The 22,541-nt window shown below is 41.8% G+C and overlaps 3 protein-coding genes and 1 pseudogene across 10 annotated transcripts; 1 reads left to right on the top strand and 3 right to left on the bottom strand.

Annotated features, from left to right (window-relative positions):
- Positions 1–743: 743 nt before the first annotated feature.
- arhgef33 (Rho guanine nucleotide exchange factor (GEF) 33) lies at positions 744–9,014 on the bottom strand. Of its 2 annotated transcripts, XM_028988235.1 has the most exons (15): positions 8,686–9,013; positions 8,327–8,373; positions 7,709–7,873; positions 6,797–6,894; positions 6,262–6,368; positions 6,063–6,152; positions 5,824–5,950; positions 5,532–5,664; positions 4,795–4,902; positions 4,526–4,618; positions 3,835–4,037; positions 2,849–2,920; positions 2,027–2,645; positions 1,794–1,936; positions 744–1,710 (listed from the first exon to the last, which is right to left on the bottom strand). In XM_028988235.1, the coding sequence occupies exons 1-15, from the start codon at positions 8,705–8,707 to the stop codon at positions 1,602–1,604; spliced, it is 2,136 nt and encodes a 711-aa protein (XP_028844068.1). In that variant the 5' UTR covers positions 8,708–9,013; the 3' UTR covers positions 744–1,601. The 2 variants fall into 2 exon arrangements, with proteins under 2 accessions (XP_028844068.1, XP_028844066.1); XM_028988233.1 differs by lacking the exon at positions 8,327–8,373 and having other exon boundaries at positions 8,686–9,014.
- Positions 9,015–9,567: 553 nt separating this feature from the next.
- On the bottom strand, positions 9,568–12,369 carry morn2 (MORN repeat containing 2). Of its 5 annotated transcripts, none has more exons than XM_028990088.1 (5): positions 11,375–12,369; positions 11,023–11,100; positions 10,401–10,507; positions 10,135–10,271; positions 9,568–10,060 (listed from the first exon to the last, which is right to left on the bottom strand). In XM_028990088.1, exons 3-5 carry the CDS (start codon positions 10,470–10,472, stop codon positions 9,958–9,960), a joined length of 312 nt encoding a protein of 103 aa, XP_028845921.1. In that variant the 5' UTR covers positions 10,473–10,507; positions 11,023–11,100; positions 11,375–12,369; the 3' UTR covers positions 9,568–9,957. The 5 variants fall into 5 exon arrangements, with proteins under 5 accessions (XP_028845921.1, XP_028845920.1, XP_028845918.1 ...); XM_028990087.1 differs by lacking the exon at positions 11,023–11,100 and adding an exon at positions 11,161–11,205; XM_028990085.1 differs by lacking the exon at positions 11,023–11,100 and adding an exon at positions 11,161–11,205 and having other exon boundaries at positions 10,401–10,528.
- Positions 11,889–20,315, top strand: fam149b1 (family with sequence similarity 149 member B1). Of its 3 annotated transcripts, none has more exons than XM_028990081.1 (16): positions 11,889–12,390; positions 12,580–12,684; positions 13,009–13,153; positions 13,277–13,419; positions 14,503–14,625; positions 15,542–15,685; positions 15,831–16,009; positions 16,161–16,303; positions 17,077–17,142; positions 17,318–17,433; positions 17,602–17,826; positions 18,363–18,486; positions 18,587–18,715; positions 18,810–18,891; positions 18,970–19,107; positions 19,385–20,315. In XM_028990081.1, the coding sequence occupies exons 1-16, from the start codon at positions 12,344–12,346 to the stop codon at positions 19,465–19,467; spliced, it is 1,992 nt and encodes a 663-aa protein (XP_028845914.1). In that variant the 5' UTR covers positions 11,889–12,343; the 3' UTR covers positions 19,468–20,315. The 3 variants fall into 3 exon arrangements, with proteins under 3 accessions (XP_028845914.1, XP_028845913.1, XP_028845915.1); XM_028990080.1 differs by having other exon boundaries at positions 12,565–12,684; positions 19,385–20,314; XM_028990082.1 differs by lacking the exon at positions 17,077–17,142 and having other exon boundaries at positions 12,565–12,684; positions 19,385–20,314.
- A 219-nt stretch (positions 20,316–20,534) lies between these two features.
- LOC114796105 (dnaJ homolog subfamily C member 9-like) lies at positions 20,535–22,351 on the bottom strand (annotated as a pseudogene).
- Between the last annotated feature and the right edge of the window lie 190 nt (positions 22,352–22,541).

Consider the following 22,541-nt stretch of genomic DNA (forward strand, 5'->3'; position numbering starts at 1 on the left):
AATTATTCTTTTTTTTTTAACGCATAGTTTATGCTCTGCTTTGTGGTTCTAGAACCACGTCCTCCTCAGTCACACAATTCTTTTGATTTTATTTTTCCAGATGTATGCAAGGTCTTTTTAAATAGGCTGTTCTACACATTCCTTACCCTGCATTCAACTTTAGAAAGCAACGTTGCGGCTTCCTTCAAGACCTTTTTTTATTATTTTAAAAAAGTTTTACCTGAAAGCCATTGGTCATCTTGTCTGAGTATTTTAATGCTTGTTTAATCACTGGTGTTAAAATTTGCACAGATTTTTAAGAAAAATGTGACTAATATATGAAAAAGCATGTCTGTGGGTGGGTGTGTGTGCACATATACGTATATATATATGCAACACATAACTAGAGTGTGCATCACGTGATTCTCACCTGTCACACGTAGATCCTCACAAGCTGTGATTTTCATCCATGCTGTTACTTAAAAAGCTTCTCGCTGTTGATTGAGCTTTTTGCCATGGTTCCCACTACAGATGATATAAACCAAATGTCTGTCTTTTGAAATGTAGGTTGAACATTTGAAACTTTAAATCATTTCAGCGTGTAGTCAAGCAGAGAAATCGTCAAAAGCATTCCTCACTGAAGGGGGTCAAGATCACTTGTCTGGTAATATGTTACACAGTGATGCAATGCCAAAACATCTTGAATTAATGGCCAAATTTAGATTGGGTGGATAGAAACAGTGTGAAGAAAGTTTGTGAAATTGTTTTTTTTTTTTTTTTTTTTTTTTTTTTTTTTTTTTACATTTACATTTACACAGTCTTAAGTGTAATAATGATGATCAAACTCAATGTCCGCTACATTTAACATTTTCATATTGCAATGCAAATTATCTGTATATAGTGTAAAATAAAATCAGTTTTACAGACTGTATAATTGCTTATATTTTGTTTCCAATGTGAAACAGATTTATGAAACAAGCTAACACATTAAAAGGAAAAAAATAATAATCTTTGTTGCCTTTATTTCTCTGTGATCGCATGCAATAAGTGTTTTCTAACTCTTCACTTGTTAATCAAATCACACAACAATTAAAATTGTCTTACAATAAACAGTAATACCATATAACCTGCATAGTCAGGAGAATAGCTTTATATTTCCTTTATATTTAATATATTCAAAATATTTGTGTAATATATATATATATATATGTTTTACATGCAATCAAAAAGAGCGAAATGTAAATCTTTTTTGAAACTATCCAACATTGTGACCATATAACTTTTCTTGAGTGCATCATCATTCAAAAAAATACAGTACCAACATGTCTGTCATACTTTCACCTTCTGCTCCTTCATTTTTTGAGACATTGGATGTTCAGTCCTGTAGATGGCAGCATGAGCCACTGGCAGGAGACCATCTGTTGCTCAATAAATCCTGGTATCTTTGCAAGTGAATGGACTATTTCTCATGCAATTCAATGTGATTTCTGTGTTCTTATTGGCCAGCAGATGGCACTACTAGTTGAGTACATAATACTGTCAGGTTGTGTGTGTGTGTGTGTGTGTGTGTGTGTGTGTGTGCGCGTGTGTGTTCCACTGCGTGTTGTGTAGGATGCTGCTTTTTACACAGCTGTCCCACGGTCAATGTCTCCAAGTCGATTTCCTCTGGCAGAGTCAAGGTCACCACAGCTCTCTGTTTTATCCGAAGCTTTCTCCTTTTCCCCACCAGACCTACCACACAGACACAGACATCAGATCGGATGTTTTAAGAGCCGTATTTTCACTGTGCGTGAATGTTTTGAATATTCTCTTACTTCTTCTTGAAAAGTTTCTTGAAGGAGCTCCTGAAGCCCTTTCCTTCCTGCTTTCTGCTGCGTTCACTCAGGGGTGTGTGGCTGCTCTCCTCCGAAATGGCCCTCCATTTCAGTTCCTCCCCCCATGTCGGGCTCACTGAAGTCTGAGCACAAGAAGAGTGCTGTCAGTGTCTATAACGTGTGTGTGTAAGAGTCTGGTTTGTGGGTGTGTGCGTTTGCATGTGAAAGCTCACCTTGCTGGATGTCAGGAGCGATTGCTCCTCTGTGTCAGCGTGTGTCTGAGTGTGTGTGTCAAGGTGCCTTGTCCGGTTCTTGGCACTAGATTGACGCTCCAGCCTTGGATGGGCATTGCGTCCTGTGTGGGCGGGGCTATCAATGCTGTCCAGTTGCAGGCCATTCAGTGACTTGCTCTTTCCCTGAGCGGCTTGGAGAGGGCGTGGCCTCATCAGGCCAACTGAATCAGGAGACACACCCCCACGCGCAGCCCGGTAACCCCCACTTCCTTTGCTCCTAGCATGTGACTGGTGGGCTGGGCTGGGCGTGGGGCTACAACGCACAAAGGCAATATCGATGCTAGAGTCAGAGGAGGGGGACGGACTAGAACAGTGATCACACCTCGTGTCACCTTGTCCATATGGCAGGAAGGCCCCTAGAGCACTGACCAGCCCAGTCCCTGTCCCTTCCGTCTCTGGGATACTGCGGAGCGCGGTTACCGGGGCTTTGACACGGAGGTCTGCATCTGGCGGGAATGGCACAGGAGACGGAAGGTCAATGTCGTAGCGTGGTGGCTCCGCATCCCAGTCTGGAAAATTTCGGACTGTAGCTGGTTTGCTGCGCCTGCCACTGGACTCTCTGATGGCAGGTTGAAAGAAATCAAGGTGGGGGTGAGGAAACTGAGACAATGGATAACAATTAAAAAAAAGATTATATTCATAGTTGGGGGTCCTAATGAACCAAAACTGATCACTTCATCGATGGTAACTTGAAAGCACGTTGTAAGTCGCTCTGGATAAATGCCTTAAATGTAAATGTATTTAGAAGAACAGGAGACTCACAGTATGGCACTGCTGGAGGAGTAGGTTGATGCCGGATCATAATCCACTTTATAAAGCTGTTTCACTGATGACCTGACGCAGGAAACAAGGCAATCTCGCTTTATTGCATATCGATTTGTTCTGCATCTCTGCCCAAAGTTTTAGCACGACTACACTACCAGTCAAAAGTTTGGATGAACACAAGACAGTCTACATAAATATGTTGCCAGATATTTCTGTATTCAGAGCACCTTACAATCATTAGTTAAAGGGACAGCAAGTGTCCTGCTCAGAGACACAGTGGTAGTAAGTGGGGTTTGAACCTGTGACTTTGTGGCCTTCTGGTTCATAGGTGAATGTCTTACACACTAGGCTACTACCACACTGTATTTCTGTATGTACGCATAAAGTACACTATGTATGTGCATACACATGGTCTATTTTTAGACATAATCCATTTTGCTATTTGCAATATTCTCTACCTCTTTATAAACGATGCAATATTATATTTATAACATTTATTTTTAACCTGTTTTAAGCAGCTTTTTTTGATTGTGGTTTTGTATTGAGCCCTGTGTCCGCAATTTAGTTCCACAATGCATCTGCACTGATTGAATGACAATAAAGTGATCTGAACTCTGTGGTGGTTATGGAGACTAAGAATCCAATGTCGAAAACATGTTTAGTATTTCTCGTAAACCATACCCACTGTCTAACTTACGGTGGTGGAGAGAAGCCAAGAGTATGAAACACTGCCATCACAGCAAAAGCTCCCTGCTCAGGAGAGACTCAAATGTTGAACTTTTAGCCTTGTTTGCTATTTTCTTTGGTAATCACATAATCTCACATGAGTTATTTCATAGTTCTGAGTCTTCGGGTTTGTTCCATAATGTAAGAAATGCAAGACCCATCAACGACCCATAACTTTTGACTGGAAGTGTATATTAAAGCTACTCTCTATGCATTCATCAATAGCCTTACACAGATATATAATTCACACCACTGACCTGCTGAGCTCCTTGCGCGTGTGTACGAGGCGTTCGTGCAGGTGTGAGTGTGACCGCGTGGCTTGTGCATGTGAGTGTGTGAGCAAGCCCTGGTTGTGCTGAAGCAAGTGGCCATACTGGGTGGTGAAGGAACGCAGATGCTGCACACACACCAGAAGCAGGTAGTAATCTGGGTGCTCCGACTCTGTCTGCTGCATCAAGTTCTAAAAATGTGAGTGAACATGTGCAACAATTAACAATTTAATACAATATACAAAATACAATTTGATGAGATGTAATCCTCAGCTCTCTTCCCTTTACCAGCTCTTTTTGGTGGTGTGTAATTATTTCTGAGTCCCAGAACATGAACTTTAATGATGTTTTTTATATAGAGTTAAAGGGGAAGAGTCCATTGTGATGATTGACAGCTCACACACACACCCTCCTCTGAATGGTTTAAACTGTCAGTACGTCCCACAAGTGTGTCCATCTCCTCTCTTTCTCCTCTGTTTTCCTTGCTCGTAATGCATTTTGTTTACAGGCTGTCAGTGGACATCAAAATGCAATCTCTGTTAAAGCTATATCAGGACCACACCCACTACCAAACAAAAAATACTGTTTCTATTATTCAGCATTTTGACTGGCAAATGCCAGTCATTTTAATTCTTCCCTATTCCTGTAACTCATCCACTGGACATGAGGGATTGCCTACCTGCAGAAGCATCAAGTATTCTGGGATACGCTGAACTGGTTGTAAAAGAAGGGTGTGCAAAGGTGGACGAGTCTCATCACCCATGATGTCACCCTAAAGCAGAGCGCACAGCCAGTCAGAGTGTAGCCTAAATCATGATGATGTGATTAATTCAGTGGACAAATTCTGACAAATTATGAAGGAGCTTACAGTGCACTATTTGACTTTGGATATGTTTTAATTGTGTCTTTAGTTGCTAAATTCTCTTGTCCTGTATATGCTGCAGTTACCTCCAAAAGGCCCGCTGGTTTGGGGGAGCTGGATGTGAACATATTAACCACAGATAAACACTCAGGCAGTTCCTTCAGGTACGAAATGTACTGGTCCAGGAAATCACTCTGCAAAACACAATCAATAGACACTGAAATTATCTTCTAATAGATGAATAATGAAATCATTTGATAGAAAATACAACACATAAAAAGTGATTCACACTTTTACTCCATTGGCTATTTGCAGACACAATGTTGCTTGATTGGATAGTTTTGAATATCTTGTTTCTGGTGAAATTTTTAGTTTAGAGAATAAGTTGTGTATTCCATTATGCATTTAAAGTAAGTAGTCATGGTATTTAAATACTATCAGGTAGTTTGTGTGGCTTTTAGTACATTTTATACAATTTGGGGCTGAAGTTATTCACTTTCTGGGAGCAGAAAGTGACGCGGGAAAAAATGTCCTTAACAAAAAAAGTGGCCAATCAGTATGTTCTGTATCATTCTACCACAGTCACTATTAGTTCAGGATGTAAAAAAATGATAACAAATCCATATTTCACCTGAAACTTAACCATAACTAAGAATGAGCTCATTGCTCAGAACAAAACATCATAAAAACAATAAATACCAAAGATAAAATACTATCTTATAAAAATAGCTTCATTAGTTATAAAAATAACAATTTAAGTCATATTACCTAACCCTGTTTTTTTAAAAAAAACCTTTTCCCTGGCCTACCAATCTCTAAGCACCTCTTTACTGGTGAGCCGCAAAAATACATCTCCCATGATTCCCTGCCACTGGCTCTTCAGCACTCGCTCCTGCAGGACGTGTAGTAGCTCGAGGTGTTGCTGAATTAGAAATCTCAAAGATGTGGGGAATGGCCTGAGAGACACACACACAGAGAAAGACAGAGAGACAGAGCGCTGTCCTCACAGTTTTTACTAAAAGTGAGCAAAAAAGTGAGCATAAAAGTGAGCATAAAATTAGCTCTCTACATTAACAGCCCCTCTGAGAGCGTGAGACAGAGCCTGGGACTGTTACCTTTTGTCTTTGAGGTTGGCGCTCTCTGAGCCGTTGAATGTAATGTTGGCCTTCAACAGGAGGGACAGATAGGAGATGTAAACACGTTCCGACTCAAGCAGCTCCAGTGCCGCTGTTTGCCTCTTACCTGAACCCATATACATTTAAACATAATTAAATACAGCTAGTATTACTAGTATTGTGTGTGTGTGTGTGTGTGTGTGTGTGTGTGTGTGTGTGTGTGCATGAGAAAAACTCACTGAGCTCCTGGTTATTCAATTCTGTCAGGTCTTTGTTGTCTTGCCTTTCTCTCCACACTGGTGACTTGGACCGACTCCTACGGGGTTGTTCTGTAAGAACAAACACACACACAATCACACTCACACATTTAGATTTTTAAATTTGAACCTACATGACTAAAATTAGAAAAAAAAGAAAGACATGAAATAGCACCCTGACCTTGATTGACCGGAAGGCTGCTGATGTAATGCTGAATAAGGCTGAGCTCCGTCTGACTAGAGAGGGAGGCGTGACCATCCACAGACGCCTCCCCTTTGGAACTCTTCCTGTAAGTCAAATTTAACAACACAACAGACCCTTCAGGCAAACTCACTGCCAGTCGAGTTTAGCTGGTATAATTTTCCATGACTGGTGCTAGTTCAAGGACCGCATTAAGTGTATCAATGCACTAACAGAACAAATCTTTGTACACAGAAGGCCTTAAGGTTTGTGCCTGTGTGTAAATACTAAAGGCTTTGTTAAAGGCAATGTGATCGCCGATCCTCAAAGAATCCTCAAGAAAACCTGCGGTCATGATGTCAGGGTTCTGATTGAACAGGCAAATGGTTGTGATCCATTTGTTATGCATTAATCCATTTAAGCTTTAACTTGTCCCAGAAGTACCAACTTGGTCAACAACAGCTGGAAAAATACAATAGTCTCCTGCCGTTCCTACCACCCATTGTTGCAGGTGTGATGCCGGTGTGCGTCTCACCTGTGTTGTAGAGTCCGCAGCAACTCCAGCTCTCTCTGCAGATCTTTCTGTTTGCAGCACAGCTGAGAGATCTGGGTCAAAGCCCCATTCAGGTCCTCCTGACCACAGTATATAAATGAAACTGCATTTCAAAACCACACTGCACATGCCTTACGGCCATTTAAGGTCAGTTTGATATCAGCAAAGCATTTATATGAAGATAGATGCTACATGGACATCTATACCAATGTGGAACAATCACATGGGAGTTTCAGCCTATCCCTGCAAACTCCAGACACAGGAGCAACGCTTTACATGGTACCATCATCACACACATGCCCAATATCAACAGTTCACTAAACTTGCAAGTCTTGCTTGCAGTGTGGGAGGGAATCAGAGTAATTCTATTCACAGCACATTTCAAACCAATATCTTTTTCTTTCTTTTTAAACTGATCAGTGATTTACATTTTCGTTCACAACATTGTTCTATGAGGGAATACCTTCTGCTACTGGATCACAAGGTCCACTGGGCTATGACCACCAGTCTAAAAACAGGTAAGAATGCAAGAAGATGACTTTTTACATATGTGGTAGGTGTTTAGCAGTCATTTGAATACACTCGGAGATCGAGCTGATCTGATATCTAGGGGACATTAATTCTACTGCCTGGGTACCAAAACAAGGAGGTTCAGAGGAGGTTTGTTCATCATAGACTGTATTGGACTTTTAGGCCTGGACATACTGTCTAATACATCATTACAAGTCAGGTGATAGGGTGGAAGTAGCCTAGTGGGTAACACACCCACCTATGAACCTGAAGACAATAAAGTCACAGATTCAAACCTTACTTACTGAGCAAGACACATAACCCTGAGTGTCTCCAGGGGGACTGTCATGACTGTATGTGTGTCTGTATGTATGCGTGTTTCACCTGTAAGGTATTGAGCGTGTTTCTGATGGACAGGATCTTGTCACTGGAGTCTCTCTGCTGAGCTGAAATCTTCTCCTCCAGTTGGCTTTCTCCCATTTGCAATGCAGCAACATCCTGAACCACGCCTCCGAGCCCCACCTTCAGCTCAGCCCAAAGGGCATGCATCTGTGTTAGGGAGAGGCAGACAGCAGGGGCGAGAGGGCGAGAGACAAGTTGCTTTTCTCTTTGCGTTTAACTGTGTGTACAAAACGGAAGGCGTTTATCATTAGTGCAGCGGCAGGTCTCTAAATGTGGACAGAGTGTATAGTCACATTGATTTCATTAGCTGCCCACCATTAGATCAGTATACCTAAGCCCAGCTTTGATTATAGGTGAGTGCTTGTATACACATCTGCGCTTAGTGAATCTCGTCTGAAAAGATAAGAGCGCTTCCTGCAATGAATAGAGAGTAATTCAGTTCATCTGATTGCTAATTTCAACTGTAGACACACACACACACACACACACACACATTCACCCCCAGTCACGCGCAAGTCATCAAAAACAAACAGCAAAGCAGCGGAGGAAGGAAATCGGACGAAGAAAAGAAGACTTTTTGTTGTTGTTGTCATCGTCTACCTGAGCAATGTGCAGGTCAGTTTCATCCACAAGGCCATCGTCGCCATCTGAAGGGGGATTTCAAGAACGGTTACACCTCACAGCTACACTCACACGAAGAGCACTGCTTAATGTTAGAATGTCTGGGTGAAAGAGCTAATAAAATCTGCCACTGCGTCGGCCCGTGCCCATGATGTCATGGGGTTGAGGTTGAGGTTTGTGGTTGCCTAATTGAAAGGAGGGTACTGGCTGCATCAAACGGCAATGAAAATGTTGTCAAGTGCGGTTTGAGATATGAGTGATGAAAAAAATGAAAGTCCTTTCTGTGCAAACACTCATTTGGGGGGGGTCATGCAAACGTCTTCCATCAGAGAACTTACCTTCAGCTTTTCCATTTTCCATGATATCTGGGAATGTTGGCGCTTCTGATGAGCAGATGCTTGGCGAAATGGACGCAATGTCCCCGGTGTAGAAGAATACAGTGTCCTCCAGAGGACCAGTGGGAATCTGGTGTGTGTGCCAACACCGGTGCTGGTATCCAGTCCCCCTATGAGCAACGGATCTATCTTAACACTTGCCGAACCTAGACCCTGTGTGGCTTTTGGACCTCTTTTCTGCTGCTTGCTTTTCTTCTTTCCTGTTCCACCTATGTCATCCCTCCTTCCCTGAAGCATGTGAGACTGATGAGGCGCCAAACAAAAAGCTGCCTTGTTTTACAGTAAGTGGAAAGATTTAAGGAAGGATGTGTGTGTGTGTGTGTGTGTGTGTGTGTGTGTGTTTGTGACTGTGCTTATGAGAGGGTACTGTTGGCCTTTTTGTCACTCCTCCTTCATAAAGGAAGGCGATTTAATATCCGGCACAACCTTTTCCACCAATTTACCATGGACACCGATCATCCACATCTGTGAAACGTGAAATGACACAAACACACAGACATCAAAACAAAATTACGGCAGAGGTTTAATACTCATTATCAAGGCTGAGGTCACTTCACATAATAATTAATGCCCTTACAATTAATTGAAGTAAGGATGAGCAATAAGCATGTAAAATGCTCCTAATGTGTATTAGGCAAACCCAAATTAAATCATCTGCCATTGTTTGAATCACAATTTCATTTGGACGAAATAATGGTCTCCAGACTCAAAAGTTTATTTATGTTGAAAGAACAAAGCATTAATTATCCAAATTGCATTTACATATACAGTACATCGAAATTGCATTTACATTCAGCAAAATATTTAAACGCTGTTGATCAGGCGACTGGCATGAACTCTTCCAAGAAAACAGGAAACCCTGTCCTCTTCTTACACAACTGAAGTCTTATTACTGCAGTCATGAGTTTAGCTGTGGCTGTGGGTGCATGCGTGTGTGTGTGTGTGTGGATACAGACAGAGAGAAAGTGTGTGTCTGTGTGGATGTTCCTCCTGAAGGTCACACCATTCCCACAAATCAGACTCTCTCTGTTTTGAAGAAAAAAAAATCGGATTGTTTGGATTTGTGCGTGCGTGCGTGATTAATGTGTAAAATTGCTCACATCATGCCAGATTCTAAACAATGCATGCTAATACAAATCCATTAGAACCGTATCACCACAAAGTGCAACAATGTGACTTGGATCAATCAGAACATTTTTTGATGTTTTTGTGTTTTCACAAGTTGAGTTTAAGCTTCAGCCCTGGTGCAGCTCTGTCATGAAACAGCCCAGTCCATACATATCCTTGAGCATCGGTAAAATTGCCCTTTCCCTCCAACCTGTCCAAATAAGAAACGCTATTACTGGTGCATTAAAAAGATAAATTACTGCATCGGCCACAATGATATTCTACCTGTTGTTGTTAAATGTGCCCTTGTATGTAGCACAATCAGGAAAGCGGTACGTTCCATGTCCATTGTACATATTGTCTTTGAACCCGCCATCATACATGGCACCAGATGGGTACACTGCTGTCCCCAAACCATTCATCTAAAATAAAACAATGATTGTTGGACAGGTTAATCCATGGAAGACCAACAAGAAACAAATAAGTAACCTTGCATTCACCATCAAGCACATGCATAAAACAACATATTCCACACACAAACACAGACACACCTTATCATCTTTCCACTCTCCTTTGTAAATGACTCCGCTTCCTGATGTGTGTTTTCCTACCCCATGTCTCATCAACACACCTTCTGCTGTTCTGCAACACTCTCCCTCTGATGTCCACATACAAGGAACTCAAATGAACTAAAATTTTAGTATCAGAACCTGATACATTTACATTTTACGGCATTTATCAGACGCCCTTATCCAGAGCGACTTACAACCAGTAGTTACAGGGACAGCTAAGGGTTAAGTGTCTTGCTCAGGGACACAGTGGTAGTAAGTGGGATTTGAACCTGGGTCTTCTGGTTCATAGGCGATCACCCCATGTAGATACCCTGAGCCACACATACTCTTAAAAATATAAAACAGCTAGATGTTCACATCTTGGCTATGTGTATATTAATCATTGTGATTGTCTATTGTATGTCCAAAAACAGAGAAAAGGGGTATTGAAAAGAATGGCAGGTCAGAGGAGGAGATGTGCATTAGAGGAGAAAGTGGAGACAGAGGACAGGAAGGAGAGAGCAGGGGGGGATAGTGGACAAGTGGACACTGGAAACTGGGACAAAATAGAGCATTAAGTGACACAGTAAGCAGTAGTATTTGGTCAAGTGTGTGAACATACAGCATGTGTTTGGAGCGCTGCTGCTCAATAGGCTCATTTGGGGCTCATACTCTGCCTCAAAACATCTGAGCCCTGAAACTTCAGAATATTCAGAATTAAATACATTAAATACACATACAAACACATACGCATACATACCATATTTATCTCCATTTGGAAAAATATAGGAGACTGTCATTTTTTCTGCTGAAATTAAACATACAGCTGTTTACATTTTTCAATGTTTGTCATTCTAACTTTTACTTCCATTACTTTTTAATCCATCTAAAACCAACAAATACGCAACGTCTGGAACTTCCAGGATCACTGTTCAGATGGTAGGAAATGCTCTTCTAATAGTTTACTGACTTACCTGACATTTCACCACTATGGGTCGTTCTGAGCTATAAATTAAAAATATTAAAATAAGGATATATCGGGATGAACGGCTTTGGTGGAAAATGAGATGGCTAAAAGTATTTAGACTGCAGGGTCAGTCGCAGGGATGCATTATAAACACGCTCCACCCCAATTGTACTTGAACGGATTGCTATGGCGACTGCGCAACAACTACAAACCATGACATGTCAGGCATTTCTGAGAAATATACCGATTACAATGGGAAATTTGTGTTTACATAGCTATGGTTGACATTATATTTCAGATTGTTTAATGCAATGATTAAAGACAAAAAGAAAGAAAACTCTTGCAAACAGCGAGTAGCTTCGGAACCTTTTGAGGGATGGGATTAAACCGCACGGACCATTTTACATGTGCAACACGCTTGTATTGTGGGTATTGTAGTCTTTGAAATCGTCGCCGAACGTTCGCTTCAAACACATAAAAACTACATTCCCAAAAGGCCCTTCTAGCTTCCAGTCGAGTATCCATGACAGCCTTGTGATTGTTGTGGCTCTAATCCGTCATGGTTAGTGCCATTTAGCTGCGGGTGGCTAACACTGACTTCAGTTACTGTAAACAACATACCCTTACTAGTCTGCGTGTAGTTAATAAGGTGGACGTTTAATCTGGACCTCCCGGATGTAATGTGTATGCACTTAGATTATGATTTCCTGCCTCATAAACCCACCCAGCCGCTAGAAAAAAAACCCTCAATAATCCACAAAGATACATGCTAAAAATACTGGCTAACGCAAGCGAGCTAAGTAAACAGACTGCTATCCGTGGATGACAGCGCGGCAAGGAAGGGTCCCTGCGTGAGGTCCGTGAAGATGCCAGATCCCGGGGAAAAGACAGACTCTTCTTGCCCGGGAGAGGTAGTGAGCCAGAGGAAGCGAGACCTGCAGGTGAAGATGCCCCTGTAGCAGCATCCAGCAGGATAATGATTTCGCGATACAGCAGGCGCCCTGTATCGCATACGTTAGAGATGTGAGTGAAAGGTTCTGCAAAATCCAAGCTTGAACATCCTAACGTTTCTAATAATGCAATGCCCTGCATTATTCTCTCCATTCGGGGTTTCATTGTTTATCTGTGAACTGCAGCAATAAGTACGTCTTGAAATTCCCAACTCTCAAAAACTGTTTTACAAACAATTTTCCACAGTTGTGGTTTGTCTAGGAGTAGTCTGGACCATCACCCACCACCAGAAGATGCAGATGACGATGACTACCTTCCTCAGCCACTTTTTCACGACCCACAAGAACCTCTTTACACTTACAACAGGTATGGTTTTAGTTGTTTTCTTTCTTAGATTAATTTTGCAGTAAAATAACGAAATAACCTTCAGCAGCATTTATATTGAACTGTCTGAAAGTTGAGTCATGGCAACTGGACTTCTTTCTTTAAGGTAGATACGTTTCATTCTGCATCCACAGAACTTTGTCAGTATGACATTTGTCAATCAGATTTACAAAGTTCTGTGGAATGTAGAATGAAACGTATCCACCTTAAAGAAAGAAGTCCAGTTGCCATGACACAACTTTCAGACAATTTCACCTGGATGACTGAGAATCTTCACAGACATGATATTTAACTCTTTCTGTTCAGCTCTGACGCATCAGGGTTGTCTGGGAGATCTGGCTGTCAGACGGTTAATTCCGGCGATACCACGAGGTCTTGGTCTGGGATACACAGCTATACAGACACAGGCATCTCTGTTGAACGCAGTTCTGTGTTTTCTTGGGCTTATGATGTGAGTGTGTTGAAATAATCTTTGTGGAAATAAAATGAGTGTATCTCACTAACTCACAAAAGATTATTTGACGTGCAGCATAAAAACAAAAAAAAAAACCAAATCTTTCTCATTCCTTCTCAGGAGTTTGACAAGGCAGCATCACAGCAAGTGCAGCAAATGTTTGATGAAATTGATGAGGAGCTGTACGAGGGGAGCGGTGGCGTGCGGCTCGCCAGCCTGCAGGATGAGTGCCAGCAGTGGGCGACCAGATTTCCTCACTTGAGGTACCATACACACATTGATGGAGATAGGGGTGGTAGTAGCCTAGTGGGTAACACACTATGAACCAGAAGACCCAGATTCAAATCCCACTACCATAGTGTCCCTGAGGAAGACACTTAACTCTAAGCATCTCCAGGGGGACTGTCCCTGACTGATTGTAAGTTGCTCTGGATAAGGGCGTCTGATAAATGCTGTAAAAATTATGTGGCTTTCAAAGTGAATAAGGTGAACCTGACCTGTCAGTTCTGGCAGATCATTGTCATTTGGTCACATCATCTGGATTATTTAAACTAACCTTGAATGCTTCCCAGAATTAGTTTTAAACTCGTTTTAACATTTCTTTCTAATTTGGAAGTGTCCAAAGAAATCTTATCTTATTGTTTGCATGTGTGAAAAGCAGGAAAGCAGTATAAATATTAGCTTGGAATTTAAGTCTCCTGAAGAATGCCTATCCAGTCATGAGCTGGATGGCATTTTAGTATTAGTAGTTTATCTTTGTCATGGAGCTCATGGTAAGTCTTAGGAGGAACACTGTTTGGATTGATTTGAGAAAATGTTAAGATTGGAAATGACTGTAGGACAGTTCCTTTCTGTTTTTTTTTCCTTTGTGTTGAGCCTTTTGTGTCACTGTCCAGACAGATATTTATGACAAAAGAAGAGCCTGAAAAATATAAATCTTTACATTTACATTTACAGCATTTATCAGACGCCCTTATCCAGAGTGACTTACAATCAGTAGTTACAGGGACAGTCCCCCTGGAGACACTCAGGGTTAAGTGTCTTTCTCAGGGACACAATGGTAGTAAGTGGGATTTGAACCTGGTTCTTCTGGTTCATAGGCGAGTGTGTTACCCACTAGGCTACTACTACCACCACCATCTATCTTCAAACTAGATCTAAAAAAAAAAAAAAAAGAATTCTATTTTGATTAAATTTCTAATAAATTTATTATGCTGCTATCATTAGATATTTTGTATACTTTCACCATAATTCACATTACTGATTAATGTAATAGGTTCAGTTGTTAAATGTTATGTTTTTGTTCATGTAAATTTTTTTGATAGATTTGTGGTTATCTTCAACAGGATCTTAGGTACGCAGCTGTTATGTCCAACAGATGAGGGCTTTCAGTGGTTTGCTGGCTCAGTAAAAGGAGCCTCCTGCACCACACCAGCGAGTGAAGATGGCAAGAATATGCCCAGCGCAGAGTGAGTGGGACAGCTTTCAAACACGTCCAGCTCTGCCTGTCTGTGAATTATATATGAACTTTTTCTTAGTTATATTCTGACCTACATACTGCAGTGCTGGTCTAGACATGAGGAAGGAATTTACTGATGAGGCAAGGCTGGATAATGGACTGAGAACAGGTTTTCATGCGTCAAAATAGTTCGCAGTTCGACCAGGTAACAAGCACAATAGATTTTGTGTTGTCCAGCCTGAGGTAATTGAAAACACTTTGAAATAGATAAAAAAAAACAGATTGGAGTTATGTACTTAACAAAAAGTGGTGAAATAAATGAAAACATGTTTTATATTCTAGTTTCTTCAAAATAGCCGCCCTTTGCTCTGATTACTGCTTTGCACACTCTTGCCATTCTCTCGATGAGCTTCAAGAGGTCGTCACCTGAAATGGTTTTCCAACAGTCTTGAAGGAGTTTCCAGAGGTGTTTAGCACTTGTTGGCCCCTTTGCCTTCACTCTGCGGTCCAAAGCATCTCGGGTCTGGTGACTGTGGAGGCCAGGTCTCCACTTTTTGTTAAGTACATAACTCCACATGTGTTCATTCATAGTTTTGATGCCTTCAGTGAGAATCTACCAATGTAAATGGTCATGAAAATAAAGAAAACACATTGAATGAGAAGGTGTTTTTTTTGCCATTGAAAGGTGTATCATTACTCTCTTGGTGGAAGACAAACGTCAGAAATTTTTATATTGCTGAAAATTCACTGAATCTGCAAAATAAGTAGTTGTAAAGCATTATAACACGGTACAGTTAGCAACTCAATGATTCTCCACCCTGACTTAGTAAATAAGATTTGTTGTGCTTTTGATTTACTCTGGACGTGTGTGTGTGTGTGTGTGTGTGTGTGTGTGTGTGTGTGTGTGTGTGTGAGAGTTTCTTTAGGTTGTGTGTACATGGGCAGAAGGCAGTTATGTGTAGGTCCTATGTTGAAGTAGAGAATGCTGGTTCTCACACAAGTGAGCAAAACAAAGTAATCGAAGCAGAGGGGCTGGTGGAGGAGTACCTTGCCTTTGACTGCAGAGACCTGTGAGTGTTTTTAAGTGGCAATCCCCAATGGAAGTACATTTATACTTTTAAGTGTATAAATGTATACATTTATACTTTTTAAAGTGTGTTTTACAAGTGGTGCTGTTACAGTCTTTTCTAATGTTGTGTGTGTTTTTGTGTGTAGGGACGAAGAGTGGGACTGTGACATTGCAAGCTCCAGAGACAGGCACTGCTTACCTCCCGTTTCTCCATATCGGTGCCGTCGGGAGGCGGTGCTCGATCTGCTGTTTGATGATGTGTGGCGTGAGCTGGTTGGCTGGATGGAGGAGTTGGTGCGCAGGCATTGGGAGGCCTGTGTGTCAGGTAGGAGTAAATTGAAGGTCAACGATCACGCTAATCACATGATCAGTCTGCATTAACAACGTCTAGTAAAGATATGTGCAGTAGATTATAGCCCATCAGGCTGTGGTCAAGCTAATGTGCTCTTTACTAAGGGACCTTTTTCACTCAACAGATGATGAAAGGAACACTGGAGCCCTCAGTCCTTTACAAACAGACTCGCAGAACCCATTCTTTTCTCTGTCCTCTTTCCCCATGATGCTTCCTCGTTTGGGCCAGACAAGGGTCCCCCAACTCACGGCCAGCCTGCAGGCCCAGGTTGGTGTTCAACAGTTACTGGTTGGTCCAGGAGTTCCGGTCGTAGTTCGGTATGCTGAGCTGTTGGAGCAGTCGTTCAGATGGACCCTGGGGTCAAGATGCAGGAAGATGCATGCAAGAAAAAATACCTCCACTCGTTCACCAACAACAGTTTTTTGTTTTACTCATAATTCATTATGACAGGGTGTGTCAGGGAACCATGTCCCTAAAGGAACCATTTAGACAGGGAAAAGTGTAATAATTAGACCCTGACCAGAAAGAGGTGTGAAGGAGGTTTCAGGTCTATAGCAGAAAAAAGTGGTGTTAAAATTAGGCTTACATGTTCTCACTTTCAGTCTCACTTTACTCATAATATACAGATACTAGTGCAATACGTAACCAGAAGGTTTCCGGTTCGGGATGCCACTGAGCAAAGTACCGTGCCCGCACACTGCTCCCCGGGTGCCCACTGCTAACTAATGAGCTGTGCTGTGTATCGCACTTCACTTTCACTTTCAGACAGATTAAGACCAACTCAATTGACTCAAACCAGCAGGAGGTTTACACACTGTCTACAAATGCTGTCACTGCTGTCAACAGTTTCTTGTCATCCTTTTTCAGGCTTCTAACTCATTAATTTTTCAACCTTCTTTCTGTTTTCCTTGCCCCTCTACACCACCTACCTTTTATCATCCTGTCATCTTTTGTCCTCTTTCCATTTTCGTCATTGGCTTTTTACATTTCTACTTGTCTCCTGCCTTTTCTTTCTGTCTTCCCATTTCTCCTTTCTGAAGAGCACAAAGTCAAAAGGCCAAAAGCGGTCCAGGCGGAAATCCAAAAAGCTGAAAAAGCCAGCCACTGTATGTAACTTTTTTCTATCGTGCCACTGGGCATGAGAGTAGTCAATGCCATTATCTGGGCATGCCATTCGCTTAATTTACATTTACTCTGTTGGTTTAGAGAGGAATGTTTTTTTTTTTTTTTATTGTTTGTGTGTCTCCTGACAGTAGTTTATCTATCATTTGTCTCTGTCAGTCCAGTCGAGTTTCTGTTGGAGCTCCAGCCACCCATCCTAACCTGAATGACCTCATTATGATCCATGGCATCCCGTTGCAGCAGAGGAATGTGGGAACACTGGACAGAGTAGCACAGTATGAACAAACATCTACCTTCTACCCACCTTGCATTATATATATAAAGATGTAGAATTATATTGCTAAATAGATAATTATAGTTATTATTATAGTGATAAAGGTTCTAATCTGGTAGGTGTGGATTTTGATGTTTAGCTGTAATTGATGATGTTTTTGTTTCTTCAGAGAGTGTGAAGAACGCATGTGCCATCGCCCAGGCTCTAGTGCACTGGCATCAGTTAAGCCACGCCCACATCGAACTCTGGATCAGAGTTCCTCCTCCTTGTCCCGCCCTCCTCAGTCGGCACGGAGACGAAACCCACCCCCTCGAACCCTCCTACCTCTGGCACCAAGCCTCACCCAGTCTAGTGGGGCGGGGTCTATGGACGAAGTCATTCGTGGCACGAGGCTGTGAGTGTGTCTTCTCTAGACCGATTCTGTTTTCCTCCTTTATCTCTTTCTCCTCATTAGTCCCTTCCCCTTCTTTTATCCTTCATCAGTCTTTCTTCTTCTTTTTAACCGCATCCATTTCTCTATTCTTCTCCCTATTTATCACCGAGTTCTGTCCTCCCCCTCTGTCAAATCCTTGGTTCATCATGCGTTCACATCTCCTGCTATACCCACCCCCTCCTTCTGGGAGATTTTAATCTTTTTTTCGCTCTCCCCCCTTTATATCCTCCTGTTTCTCCTCCACATCTCTCTTCTTTTTATCCGACACCATCTGTTTCAGTTGCTTTTTTCTCAGAACGAGTCAGGCAGATTTTATAGAGTTGTAACATAATTTTTTTTTGTGTGAGTCTGTTTGTGGGGATCAAAAACATATTTCAAACTGCAGACCTGAACTTGAACTCCCGGAGATCGCAATTTTTTTGCATTTCATTTTATTCCCAGGTTTATATATTTTTTTATATAAGATTTTTTTGTTTGTGTGTGCACCTTCTTTTTAGAGCCACAGCAAGTGATCGACTCACCTCTCCTATGATGCCGCTGAGCAGGAACACACTACTTCCCCCTATCAGTACAGGAGATGGTGATCACTCACAGACTACACCACATTCACGACACACACAGGTACACATCCAAACAATGCAAAGCCCAACACACGACATTTCTAATTGGCATGTCTCTCTTCTGATCACGTTTTATTTATGTTGTATTTCTGGGTGCGCAGCGACAGCGGGGGGGCTCAGCCAGTTGTGCTCATAGTGCTGTGACTGAAGAGGCAGGCAGCCTAGTTCCCCGTGAAAGGTTCCACCTACTGGATGTGTTTTCCAGACCTAACACTACACACACTTACAGGGTAAGTGTTTAACACACATTTTATGGCCAATAATACTTTGGAATTTTTTTTTTAACTGCATACATAATAACTGATTCTCAAGTTTTTGTTTCAGTCAGACACACCATACCGCAGATCCTTTACAATATTGGACAACAGTGGGCAGGGGCGCCTCGGCAGGGCATCAGTGGGCACTGGTAATAATAACAACAATAATAAAGTCACTTAAATAACCAACATAATTATATGCCGTGCTGTTTTTTGCATGGGCACAGACACTCTGGACATTGGAGTGACTGGTATCAGTCTTGGTGGAAGTAGCTCTTCCTTTGTGGACTCCTTTGCCCATCATCCCATGGGACACTCCCCCATTGAAGATGAGGAGGAACCAGATGCACTGGCCCCTCCACCAGGTTAGAGGGAAGATGTAATGACTGGTGCTTTGCTTAGAACACATTCATTAAACATGAAGTCAGCTTATATCCAAATATCTTTTTCAGATGAGATACAGTATTTGCCTTGGGACATCAATAAGGATAGTAATATAATTCATAGGATATCTAATTTATTCATAAATACATTAAATATTCAGAACTGAGAGTGTCTGGTATGAGATAGTAGGTATGGCTAATATCACAGAAAATTATATAGATCACATGATGGCAATTAAAACCTGTCTCTTCCTCTCAGCTTTATTGGTCCCGATTTCCGTCCCATCCCGCTCCACCAGCAGAGGAGGTCTAACTGCTCGCATCAGCCGCCTGGGCCTTTAACATCATCCCTACATGACCTCCCTCCATCTGTATCTGGTGCATCCACAGCACCTCACATTTTTTATATAACCAAGCAATATGATTTATGTTTATTATGTTTTTTCTAGAGCCTGATTTTGTACGTCAGATTTTTCATCTGGACCTGGCTGCCAAAAATAATGATCTGTCTATATTGTATTCTGTACATTCACTGAGTCTTGTAACCTTTGTGTTCTATGCAGGCATTCGTGCTTAGTTCATATGAACAGAAAGAAAAGCCTATTTCCTAATACACTGTAAACAAAAGAACAGAACTTTCCAGATATGCACAGGGGGAAAAAAAGACTTTACATTTACTAATACGTAGGACTTGCTGGGCATTGAAAGACTTAGAATATTCTTCTTTTAGGGGACGCCTTTTGTAATTGAATTTTTGTCCTCTACGCCAAAGGAAGCATTATGGGGAATAACGGGTGGGGCGGTTGCTGGAAAGCACAGGCCACAGCGGCCAGACAATACGATGACTATACATTTTATTACCTTAACTAACATTAGTGCAGCAGTTGAGGTTCGCTGTGGCAAGTCTCGTTTTGTCTTTGTGAATGCAATTTAGAAACGGCTCTTCCTCACTGGCTATGTGTCAACTAGTATTAAGATTTAATCTTCCAGTTCTCTTACAGAGGGTACATTAAAAGACATGGAGCACTGCATCACTACTCCTCACACACCCGACATTCTTCCACGCAATGTGGCACCACTCTACTCAGGACAAACAAGGCTCAGGCTTTTTAAAATAGAATGGCAGGAACATGCTTTCCATTTTTTATGGTAATGGCAGTCTGCCCCTTCCTGGTTAGGTAACATCAGATGTAGCAGTTGTGTGTTTCAGAGGTTTTTTTTTTTTGTACAAAAGAATAAAAGACTTTAACTTAAAAATAAGTGCATTTAATGATTTCGTATTTCTCTCTCTACATTGCCGAAAGTGCTTGTTAAATTGATCACAGAGACGTTTTATCCAGGGTTGTCCAAAGCACAATAATTTTTTACATCAAAATCGCAGCAAACAAGAATAGAATAGAATAGTCCAAGTAGTCAATATATCAGTCCTTGCCATTATGTATAATTTTTCCCCCTTTCCTTCCACTTGAGCTTGTCTTTTTAGAGTACTTTGCTTCCAGCTCAGAGAGAAAGGCATTGAAGCCCTGCTCCCGGGATTTCTGCCTTTGCTGCACAAGGAAAACGAGGAAAAGATTTACGTGAATATATTACAAGAAGATAAAAATGACAGATGGTCATTACAATACCTTCAGCATCCTAACCAGACTGTCGTCAGCATTGAGACCCGTTTCTCTCTGCATTTCCTCAGCCTCCAGTCTCTCTCCATCAGCCTAGCAAAGCAAATCCATATATAAAGTGGCAAGGGACAGAAAATAAGAAAAGCAATCAATCAGCAAAATGTACATCACAGTGGACACTCCACATTCCAAGCCACATTACCTTCTTTTTACGTGCTTTTTTCTTCTTGTCGGACTCCTACGTCCTAATGAGACTGCTGAACCGGGGCTCATCCTCCTGACAGCAACGCAGGGTGACTGCATCCATGTCCCCTCGGTGTTGCTGGTAAAGCACATCAGTCCTCTCCTCCTCACTGCCTTTATATTTCATTTCAAATTCAACTATGTCTGAATTAATCTGATTATGCATATGGTGCATATGCGAGTTGATCTTTTTCTCAGGTGCTAGTCAAATTAGTGCCAGAATGAATTCGCAGGTTGGTATTTGCAACCACACTTGGATTCCTGTGCACAGTTTCACGATTTTTGCACTATGGTTTTGTATGTGAAAATCATTCTATCTTTTAAAAAAATGTTCATACAAATCACTTGATGCATATATATATATATATTCAGTTTTTTGCAAATACAAATGGTTTTTGGTGCGAGCAAACACCTTTTAACAAATACAATACAGGCCAAAAGTTTGGACACACCTTCTCATTCAATGTTTTTATGACCATCTCACTGAAGGCATCAAAACTATGAATGAACATGTGGAGTTATATAAAAGCTGAGACCTGGCCTCCACAGTCACCGGACCTGAACCCAATCGAGATGGTTTGGGGTGAGCTGGACCGCAGAGTGAAGGCAAAGGGGCCAACAAGTGTTAAACACCTCTGGGAACTCCTTCAAGCTCACCTCTTGAACACCTCTTGAAGCTCATCGAGAGAATGCCATGAGTGTGCAAAGCAGTAAACAGAACAAAGGGTGCTATTTTGAAGAAACTAGAATATAAAACATGTTTTCAGTTATTTCACATTTTTTCGTACGTAACTCCACATGTGTTCATTCATAGTTTTGATGCCTTTAGTGAGAATCTACCAATGTAAATGGTCATGAAAATAAAGAAAACACATTGAATGAGAAGGTGTGACCAAACTTTTGGCCTGTACTGTATATACGGCATGATCCTGGCTCCCAAAAGGTTCAGTGTCATTATATCATGAATTGTGTGCTCAGTCCTTGTACTGCCACCCCATAATGGGTAATGCGGTGTTGAAGTGCTGGAGGACACTGATTTACAATGGGTCAGCCGAGTCACAACGTCCAGAGCTTCAGCTCAGTGCTCATCATCACGTTGTTCCAGGGTGCTGACGGGTTGAAATTAGCTCAGCTAGATGAATAAGTCCAACACCTTAGGGAACCGCAGTCTCCAGTGCTCTTCCCAGATGCGATCCTGCCCCTGGGAGTCGTTCTCCTCCTCCTCCTCCACCACACCCTGCTCATCATATTTTGCCCTCTGTGACACCTTGACGTAGCTGAGCGTCAGTCGCATCCCTCGAGATTCCGAGGAGCTCGTAGAGGTCAGCGGCCTTAAAAAGCTCCTCACAGCACTCAAGCAAGCCCATGTCACATTTTAAAACTTTACGTGCAAAGAAACCCCAGAAGTTCTCAATCCAATTTTCCATATTGATGCCTGAATTTGATTAGGACGTCTTGCTTATTTCTGAAGGCCATTAACGCCCATCGCTTGAAAATGGCCTGCAAACGTAACTCAGCTTAAGACTGACACTACTCTATAAGATACTTCTACCATAA

Source organism: Denticeps clupeoides, chromosome 8, assembly GCF_900700375.1.
Source record: "Denticeps clupeoides chromosome 8, fDenClu1.1, whole genome shotgun sequence".
Taxonomy (NCBI): domain Eukaryota; kingdom Metazoa; phylum Chordata; class Actinopteri; order Clupeiformes; family Denticipitidae; genus Denticeps; species Denticeps clupeoides.

What these genes read in the sequence shown, in the direction of transcription:
- arhgef33 (XM_028988233.1), bottom strand. Translation starts at nt 8,979, where the DNA reads ATGCTTCAGGGAAGGAGGGATGACATAGGTGGAACAGGAAAGAAGAAA. An exon ending in ACACGCTCAATACCTTACAG is followed by an intron (nt 6,895 to 7,708) that starts GTGAAACACGCA and finishes TACTGTGGTCAG; the next exon opens with GAGGACCTGAATGGGGCTTT. An exon ending in TCCTCCAGCAGTGCCATACT is followed by an intron (nt 2,646 to 2,848) that starts GTGAGTCTCCTG and finishes ACCTGCCATCAG; the next exon opens with AGAGTCCAGTGGCAGGCGCA.
- morn2 (XM_028990083.1), bottom strand. An exon ending in TCCAAATGGAGATAAATATG is followed by an intron (nt 10,529 to 11,160) that starts GTATGTATGCGT and finishes AGTTCATTTGAG; the next exon opens with TTCCTTGTATGTGGACATCA. An exon ending in GGCACATTTAACAACAACAG is followed by an intron (nt 10,061 to 10,134) that starts GTAGAATATCAT and finishes TTATTTGGACAG; the next exon opens with GTTGGAGGGAAAGGGCAATT.
- fam149b1 (XM_028990080.1), top strand. Translation starts at nt 12,344, where the DNA reads ATGATTTCGCGATACAGCAGGCGCCCTGTATCGCATACGTTAGAGAT. An exon ending in CCTCTTTACACTTACAACAG is followed by an intron (nt 12,685 to 13,008) that starts GTATGGTTTTAG and finishes CTTTCTGTTCAG; the next exon opens with CTCTGACGCATCAGGGTTGT. An exon ending in ACCAGATTTCCTCACTTGAG is followed by an intron (nt 13,420 to 14,502) that starts GTACCATACACA and finishes TATCTTCAACAG; the next exon opens with GATCTTAGGTACGCAGCTGT.